This window comes from Phyllostomus hastatus, unplaced genomic scaffold, assembly GCF_019186645.2.
Source record: "Phyllostomus hastatus isolate PE091 unplaced genomic scaffold, TTU_PhHast_1.1 phas_scaffold_46, whole genome shotgun sequence".
Lineage (NCBI taxonomy): Eukaryota > Metazoa > Chordata > Mammalia > Chiroptera > Phyllostomidae > Phyllostomus > Phyllostomus hastatus.
In genome coordinates, this window is record NW_025334032.1 from 43,483,258 (window position 1) to 43,492,512 (window position 9,255).

General features: G+C 46.8%; 1 protein-coding gene across 1 annotated transcript; it reads right to left on the minus strand.

Annotated features, from left to right (window-relative positions):
• Positions 1-5,512: 5,512 nt before the first annotated feature.
• Positions 5,513-8,106, minus strand: DEFB108B (defensin beta 108B). The gene is made up of 2 exons (XM_045821259.1): positions 7,994-8,106; positions 5,513-5,679 (listed from the first exon to the last, which is right to left on the minus strand). Exons 1-2 carry the CDS (start codon positions 8,049-8,051, stop codon positions 5,513-5,515), a joined length of 225 nt encoding a protein of 74 aa, XP_045677215.1. The 5' UTR covers positions 8,052-8,106.
• Between the last annotated feature and the right edge of the window lie 1,149 nt (positions 8,107-9,255).

Below are 9,255 nucleotides of genomic sequence, written 5' to 3' on the forward strand. Positions count from 1 at the left end.
CCAAAGTAGATTTTTATTATTTTTATAAATGTTTGCATTTTAATGAAAACCTGAGAGTACAAAAAATGTAGAAAACACATAAAAGGAGGAAAAAACGAACTTCTTGGAATTCTACTGATGAAATTTAATCATAGCTATGCATTTTACAACACTTTTCCCAGTGTAGCTAATTGTACTCTGCCTTAACTTAAATTGCACTATCAGGATGAAATCTACTTTGCTGAATGCTAGAACTAACCCCTCCACCATCACCCCCTTCTTCCTGCATCTTCTAACTAGTTTATGTCATGGGTTCTGGCTGGTATTGGTTTGATTTTCAATGTTAAGTTTAAATTAATTACCTTCTTTGATTCTATCTGTATATTGTTACCAATGGCTGCACAGTGAATTACCCCCAAACATAACAACTTTTTTGTTGCATTTTGTTGGCTTAAAACCACTTTTATTATCTCCTAGTTCCTGGAGGTCAGGCACCCCGATGCACTTGCATGGTTCTGGGTAGGATTCAGTCACCTCCCAGGTGTGGGACATGATCAGCTCCTTACCATGGAGCAAAGGGCACCTCAGGGCAGCTGGCTGGCTGTTTCAGGCCAACAAGGGAAAGCTCAGTGTCCTGAAACCCAGCCCCAGGTCAGGGAGAGCTCATCACTGTGGCCCTATTCTGTTCATAAGGAGCAAGCCGCTGGGCCAGCCCTACGCTCCAGGTAAGAGGGTGGGCAGGTCCAGAGGGCCAGGAGGTGGGAGTCTGGGGACTGGCATCCGAAGCTGCCACCCCATAGCAGCTTCATAAAGGGTTTCAGCGCTGTTTTCTCCTTGTCAAAAAATAACATTGTCAAACACCAGTGAATTCCTCACATTTTAACTTTATTATTTATTTATTCTTACTCCCTGTTGACTAATTTTGGGGACAAGAATTCCTAGAACTTTGAATAATGGAAGCTAATAGGAAATTCTTATTTTAGAACCAGCTTCTTTTATTTCTTCATTATGCATCATGCTGGTAGATGTTTTAAGGCGTATTTTTAGCAAGGCAAATGTATTCATGTGTAGAAGGAAAATGCATCTTACATCTTGATCTTTTATTGTTAAAACAGTCGCTTTTGTATTCCAGTCTCTTTTAAGTTCATGTTCAGTCTTCATGAGTTCCTTGCTCCGCCCCTGTTTGTCCCTAAAATAATATTGTGTTTGTGAGTGTGGGTAGTGGGTGCGGTGATGTGTCATTAGTCCAGGAGAGGGAAATGCAGAGATTTTGTTTAAGCAGATACACTGCAGAACACAGTCATTGTCAGACTTATTCATTTAGGGGAATAACATTTTATAGTTTACATCTTCTTACCTAATAATCCTACCTATTAGGCAGAAGTAACATTAGCTTATCTAATCAGCAATGCACTATTAGGAATACTTTCTTTTTCATTGCCTTTCTAGGGATTAAGAATGTTCTTTAATTATTTTATGCTTATTTTAATTATCATTGGTAGTTAAATTTCATTTACATTGTTTTATGATCAAATATGTCTGTGCTATTTCCACTTAGAATTATCGAGGTCTGGGGAGAACTGACATGTGGTTTATTCATGTTCTGTAAGAAATAGAAAGTGAACTATAGGTCTCATTGACGTTTAGCGTCGAGCCTGTCTTGCAGACTGTGCCTTACACATTATCGTTTTAGGTTGCCCAGGGTCCATCCGGACACGTCTGGCACCTCCGCAGGTCTGCCCGCCGTGAGCGGTGACAGCAGTCTGCATTGCTCCTTGCCCACTTGCCCGGGAGGCTACGACAGCCACGCGTCCTACGGATTGTAGGATGACGTCATGGCCGTCGGAGCAGCAGAACAAAGGGGTTTGGGTCGGGATTTGTTCCGCAGGCGTTGAGGGCTCAGACCTCACGCACAGGAGACCTGGAGAGAGCTGCGGGCGGCAGCATCCAGCCCTCCGCGCCACCGGGGGTGGGAGGGCTCTCGGAGGAGGCCACCTTCCCAGCTGTGGGTGCTGTCTCTGCGGCTCTGAGAAGAGATTTTTTGGCAGCCGTGAGCATGTCGGTGTGGAGCGCCATGAGACGGTGGACACAGGCTAGCTGCCAGTGCTGTGGCAGTGGCAACAGGACCAAACCTGAGGAAGGAGGGTATTTCCTTTGTCCTCCAGCCCCATGCTCCCCGCTGGTGCCTGTCATTTGGCATAACCTAACTGAAGCCCCGCAGCAAAGGAGTCTGGGAAATAAATGTAATTTGCACGGTCTCAGTCCCCATGTCCCGGAGCAGAGAATAGAAGAGGGAAATTGGGACACCATGACCATGGGGAAAGGCAATTCCATGGTTTTACTTAGTCTTCATTACAGTCTTAACTATTTTTGACATGCAAATGTTTTAAGTGGGTATGTGGCAAGCTCATCTGCGATTTCTTTGACAGATGGGACGTAATCTAGGGAAACAGTTCCATGAATCCATATGGGACTGAGAGAGGATTAAGTCGGATGCTTTTGGGCAGTTGGACGTGAAGGTAATTGGGCCAGAGTGTGTTAGGGCCTGAAAAAGGTGGAGAAGCAAAAACAAGAAAGAAACAATATGGGAGATAAAAATGTTAACAGTTATGCTGGGCTGTCCAAGAGTGACTCTCAGATGCTGCCTGTTGGTGAGTTAAAGGCGCAGCATTTGCAGGGCAGACATGGGGTGAGGGCTCCTCCCTCCCACGCAGAGGGATGGGGCTTCCAGTGGGGGGTGCTCTAGAGACCAGGTGCTTGTCCCCTTGTGCTTCTTCTCACGTGTCAAAGCCTGGAGTGGAGTTTTCCAGCCTCAACCCTGTCGACATTTGGCGGGTAATTCTGTCTTAAAGGAAGGTCATGCCTGCACATTGTAGGGTGTTTAGTACCATCCTTGGCCTCTACCCACCATCACCATTCTGGACACAGCCAGAAGTGTCTCTAGACATGGCCAATTACGTCCTGGGGACAAAAGCATGTCCAGTTGAGAACTCTGGTTGACAGCATCTAAGCCTCATGCAAAGTTTCTTTCTTTTCTTCTTCTAGTTATTTGCACAATGCTTAGGGCTTGGGGTTGACTCCATCATCTTCAGGTTGCTGCTGGCTTTGGTGAACCTGGGAAAAAGTTGTTGAATTTATGTACGTAAAGTTATGCCTGATAATGCTTACCATCTAATATCTGCAGGATATGTAAGGAACTCATCAATAACAAAACATAAATATTTAAAAGATGGGGAAAGGAAGTGAATGAACACTTTTAAAATAAAGGTTGAAAATGGAAAAAACTCTATACAGTGATCGTGGGACTGTAAATTGTTACAGCCACTGTGGAAGACAGTATGGAGGCTCCTCAAAAAGTTAACAAAAGAATTACCACATCTACATTTACACAATGGAATTCTCTCCAGCAGAAGGAGCTCCTACCCTTTGCGGCAGCATGGATGGAACTGGAAAGCATCATGCTAAGCAAAATAAGCCAGGCAGTGAAAGACAAATACCATATGGTCTCACCTTTAACAGGAACCTAAACAACAAAACAAACAAGCAAAATATAACCAAAGACACTGAAATTGAGAACAGGCTGACAGTGACCAGAGGGGAGAGGGGAGGAAGTTTCAGGCAAAAAGGGGGAGGGTTTTCAGGAACAAGTATAAAGGGCACATGGACAATAACAGGGGAATGGAAACAGGAGGGAGGTGGGGAGGGCTGTCGGGGTGGGCTGGGATGGGGTAAAAGGCAGAAAACTGTACTTGAACAACAATTAAAATAAAAAATAATGCTATAAAAAAGAATTACCATATGATTCAGCAATTCCACTTCTAGATGTACATACAAAGGAAATAAAATCAGTACCCCCCAAATATAACTGCACATTCATATTCATTGAAGCATTATTTATAATGGTCAAGACATTGAAACAACCTGTGTGCTCATGATGGAAAAATGAATACAGCAAATGTGATGTGATGTGGTGTGTGTGTGTGTGTGTGTGTGTGTATAAACTCAGCCATAAAAAGGAAGGAAATCCTGCCGTTTGTGACAACATGGATAAACCTGGAGGACATTATACTAAGTGACATAAGTCAGACCCCAAAAAGCAAACACTGTGGAATCTCACATATGGAATCTAAACCAGTGGAACTCATAGTAACAGAGAGAAGAACAAAACCATGGTTACCAGGGTGGGTGGGGTGGGGGAGGTAGGAACTGGGGAGCTCTTGGCCAAAGGGCACAGACCTTCACCTGGAAGATGACTAACTTCTAGACACAAAACAAAAATGCTTTGATTCTATACTCTTCCGGTGACCAAGGGAGACCTGTACAACTTCTTATCTCCCCAAGAAATGCTAACAATAAGTTTCTTCACACAGAGCAACTAAAAACCATCTCTGCATTGAACAGAAGGGTGATGTGTGGGGAAGCATGCAGTGGCTGTCACAGTAAAAATAGTGTCACTCCCTCTCTGCCAGAGAAGGCCATATTCTCATTCCCATAACTGCAGATGTCCCTACATGGCAAAGGGCCGTTGAGGTCATAGGTGGAATTAACATTGCTATTCATGGCCCCTCAAAATAGGGAGATTCTCCTGGCTTGTCCGGACAAGCGCACTGTGCTCACAGGGCTCTACAAGAGAGGAGGGAGATGGGGCTGAGCAGTAGGATGTGATGAGGAGGGAAGCCCATTGCTGGGTGTAAAGAGGGATGAAACCTGGCTGCTGGTGATGAATGGCAGTGGCCCCTCATTAACGTCATGATCATGGAGGAAGGGAACACTCTCCAGAAGGGAACGCAGCCCTGCCCACTGAGCCTTGACCTCGGTTCACTGAGATGCAGGTCAGACTCTGGCCCTGCCGAACTCGCAGCTAATACATTCTTTCTGCCTTAAGCCACTAAGTCCGCAGGAATTAGTTAGGGCAGCTTATGAAGCTGATGCCATGGTCTCCTGGGAAGGAGGAAAAGTGAGTGGCCATGCCCAGTGAAAAGTGGGGACCAGAGAAATTCCATGTGTCCCAGCCAGGGGCACATGGAAAGGCCCAGATCACTGCCTTTGAAGATGCTGGGGAGGTCAGGTCTTGTCTCCAGGTGTGACCCTGCCCATGCCACAGACTCCTGGTCATGTCTGATTGGTGCAGGGGGCTCTGAGTGTGTGTGTCCCATGGGCTGCCCTGTTGGGAACGGAGCCCCACAGGCTGCGTGGAACAAGGCAGGGAATTTCTGCAGGGGGACAGCAGTCACCCCAGGGGAGGGTGGAGCGTGCCAGGCCCAGGCACAGACGATGGGGATGATGACAGTGTCCCCACGCAGCCCAGAGCTCCATCAGGGCCTCATCCACACCAGACAGACAGATGGCAACCCAACAGCAATGGAAGGAAAATACAGCACACAGATATGTAAAGTAGGCTTTGTGTTTGCTGGGCTGGCTTTATTATTTATTAAGGACTCAGTCAGAATCACCATGAAAGATAGCAGGAGAGAGAGACTGAGAATGAGAGAGGAAAAGAAAAGACATCCAAACACAATACTCCCAAAAGGCCTCAGTCCTCCCCACTGGGTGTTGTGAGGTCGATGCGTGGGTGGTGCCCCATCGGCAAGCAGCACGCCTGGCCGTTCAGACATCGCCCAACATGGATTTCCGTTTCGATGCAGAAGTTCTGGCAGGAGCCATTGGGACGCTCGCAGATCTCCTTGAACCTGCCCACAGCTGCACAGAGAAGAGGGATGTTGTAACTGCTTCTTCATCTCCCTGAACTATGGAATCACACGGAGGGGGAGTGTCTGGAAACAACCTTGCGTGGACTGTTGTTTTTGTTATCAGTGATCCCTTAAGCGAACACTTAAAACTTCTGCTTTCACACAAAAATGTGGATTGGGGGCAAAAATCTGGCAATGCTAGGTGCATCGAAGGGACAACAGGCCAGACCCAGGTCACCCTACCCCTTTCAAAGTCCCAGGGCCATCCACACCCTGGGTTGTCCCAGCCTTTCTCACTCCTCAGTATTTCCCAGTGCCGATGGAGCAGATCCTGTTTTACTTGCAGTCAGTCCTGTGCTGCTGATTTCCCTGGAGTGAAGGAGCCTTGTTAAAGAAACCTCATTGTCCCTCTCCCTCTCCCCGTGTCTTTCCTATGTGGGGCTGAACTGTAGACCTGCAGAGATGGAAAGGAGGCTGTCTCCTGGGAGAAGGGACACTGTGGCTGCACACCAAGTGTGCGGGTGGTGCCCATGTCAGCCTTCCTGCCGCCCACATGCTGCCCATGCGCCTGGTCTCCCTGGCTCTGGCCTTTGAGGTGGCGACCCTGTGCCAGAAACCGTAGCATGCCTTAAGAGTTCTTCTTGAGGGCAGAACAGATATACCTGTTAAAAAACATTGACTCCAATGTGATTTATGCCCTAATCTATTACTGTCCTGGAGGTGGGCCACACACCCTGACAGTAATGGCTCCCCCTGCAATGCTGGCCCCACAGCCTGGTCCTTTAAGGCTTGGTGCCTCAAGTGTGGAGGACAGGTCTTTTCTCCAGGTGCGACTCGTGTGGTGCTTTTGGCGTTTGCCTTTCTGCTGGTCGTGTTTTATTTCTCACGGTTCTCATTTACAAAGCCCCTCCTCCATCCCATGTGAGTGCTCTGTTGTGGGGTTCGTTGACTGTTCCCCAGACTATATAGCAACCAAGGTGGCCGGCCTTTGACTTAGAAGTCAAGGCCATCACACCTGTTTGTTTGTTTTTTTGTATGTGGCTTCCTAGTAATGCACGGAGTGATGCTTAATTAATGTGTACCTGAGAAACGGAACTGTTCTCCCACCTCCAGTCTCCCCCAACCTCAACCTCCCCCTCCACTTCCTCCAGATTAGTTCTCCCAAAACAGTTAAAATGTGCCCCGCAAGCTGCGTTGCCCAAGCCCCCCAAACCTGAAGTATTATCTACTGGTTCACAGTAAGTAGCTCTTCAAAACCCAGATTTAGATTGGAAAGTCTGGATTCAACAAGCATAGGCATGCCCCCCAGTATATCTTCTGTTGAAAATGTTGGGAAGTGTCCTTTTTCAGACAACAGAAAGCATAGCAATCAGCAACTCCTTAAAATGTAAAAGGGTCGTCCACATCTACACAATCTCTGACTACTTTGCTACACCTTCCCAACCCTTGAGGCCCTGAGTTCTCAGGAAAAGATAAAAAATTCTGCTTGATGTAGAGCAGTAAGTTCCTTATTCCTGTTTGATCTACACATCCAGGGGTTGTAGGAAATTTCCTGATCTCTTTTGGGTATCTAGTCACCTCCTTGGGTGAAAGGGAGGAGACGTGCACCCAGATGCATCACCCCTGGGGGCCATGTGTGCACGTTGGATGCAGGCAGGTGCATTCTACTGCAGGGTCATCTGTGGCCCCTGCGTTCAAGTTCAAGTTCTACTTTAGGGGACTGGGTGTTGAAAATGAGGAGGACAGGCCAGCGGCTGAGATGGAGCATCATCTCACTCTCCCTGGGGCAGAGTGAAGCCCAGGGAACAAACATTAAAGAGGGACAACCAGTTGGAGATTTCTTGGACTCAAAGTAAACCTTTTAAAGAGATCCCCTCACTAAAGCCTTCTGCCGAGGCCCCTAGAGCTTTGCTGTAGCTCTGATGATGCCAGCATCTTAGGGTAACTCAGCCTCTGCAAACCTTTTGCTGAAAGTAAGTAGAGGGGTTTTGTAGATCAAGATTTAGTAGGACAATGTACCATTATTTTTGTTATCTGGATCTAGAAGCTGCTAATAAGCCTGCCTAATTAAACTTATTTTTAGAGATGGAGCAAATAGGGTTTCAGGCACTTGAAACAACCCTGACTTCATTTCATCTGAGAGTGCCTACGGAGGAGGCCAGATGAGACACAACTGCCAGTCTCTCAGCCAATGTGTCTTCCAGATTTGGTATGAGACCCCTCCTCAGTGCACAGGCAATGGGGCCTCAGCTCTGAGCACAGGATCCCTGGAAGGTCCAGGCACCCTGCTGTTACCAAGGCTTCCACGAAGTTTATCTTGTTACCTGGTGGGACTTGGCTCATGAAGAAGAGAACGGAAACGAGGTGGACAGCAATCCTCATGGCTGATGAGAGAAGAAAGCTTGGCTTCCTGTCCCAGAGGCAGAGGAGACTTCCGTCTGCGGCTCTCTCACACAGCGAAATGTCTTTGTCTGGGCGCCAAGTGCCCTCTGTCCTCATTAAGGGCACTCACAGACAGAGGCATTCTATGGATACACAATGGACTTCATAAGGACACGGGAATCCTTATTTTGTTGGACACTCAGTTCATTAGGAGGATGTGGGCACAGTTTTGACCAGGAATCTTTGTTAAATGGGAACATAAGCTACAAACACATTGGCAGTAGATTAAAGTCTATGAACAAAGAACTGTGTATATTGTTACAATGAGACAGACTATATTGAGAAACCAGCCAGCTTAGTTAGTAACCACACATTTTGTTAGTGAACACTTCCCAGGCTTTACTAGCCCTGCTAATTAATGATTAATCACCACCCACTCCTGGTCTGAACACCCGGGGTGCTCTGCTCACAGTATAATGTTTACCATTTGGTGTGATGGTTTGCTGAACATACATTTACCTCCCTCACCAATGGGCGAGCTTTTTACTTGCTGGGACCATACTTTGCTCCATAGAACTGATGAGAACAATGAATCGTGTGGTCATACCTTCTCAAATCCTCCCATCAGGTGTAAAAATGCAGGGCAGTGAGATACTACTGAACATGGAAGCAGCAGGTCTGGATTTAGGCTTTAAATCTCTAGAAGTGCTGCTAACTAGAGCTCTGAACACAGGCAGGACAGCCGTCTTCCTCTAATATCGGTAGCACGTAGACCAGCTGGATGCAAGCCAGGAGACTCTCAATCAATATTGTGCACCAAACCAACTTGGAGAGTGGCTTTAAAATGCAGACATCTAGAGCCACTGAGGGGAATTTAGTTTGGTCAGGTGGAGGGGACCCTGGACATCTGCATTTCTAACACATTTCCCAGGGGGCTATTCTGAACTTCATTATGGAATACTCATTGCACAATATCAATTTAGATCATCTCTAGGCTCCTTTCTAGCTCTAATATTAGAGTATTCTAAGTTCTCTGACTTAGCATAAATACCATGTTTGGCTTTCATGAGTGATAATGACATTGTGTAGGTGCACGGGCATGTTGGCAGCACAAAGGGGTGGAACACACTCCTTAATCCATGCAAAATTGGATTCTAGTTTTATTAGGAACACTCAGGGATTGGCTGGGGCGGCTAGGTAAACT

Excerpts from the sequence above, each read along its gene's own strand:
- DEFB108B (XM_045821259.1), bottom strand. The coding sequence starts at position 8,051 with ATGAGGATTGCTGTCCACCTCGTTTCCGTTCTCTTCTTCATGAGCCAA. Across the intron at positions 5,680-7,993 it reads CATGAGCCAAGTCCCACCAG|CTGTGGGCAGGTTCAAGGAG; the intron begins GTAACAAGATAA and ends TTCTCTGTGCAG.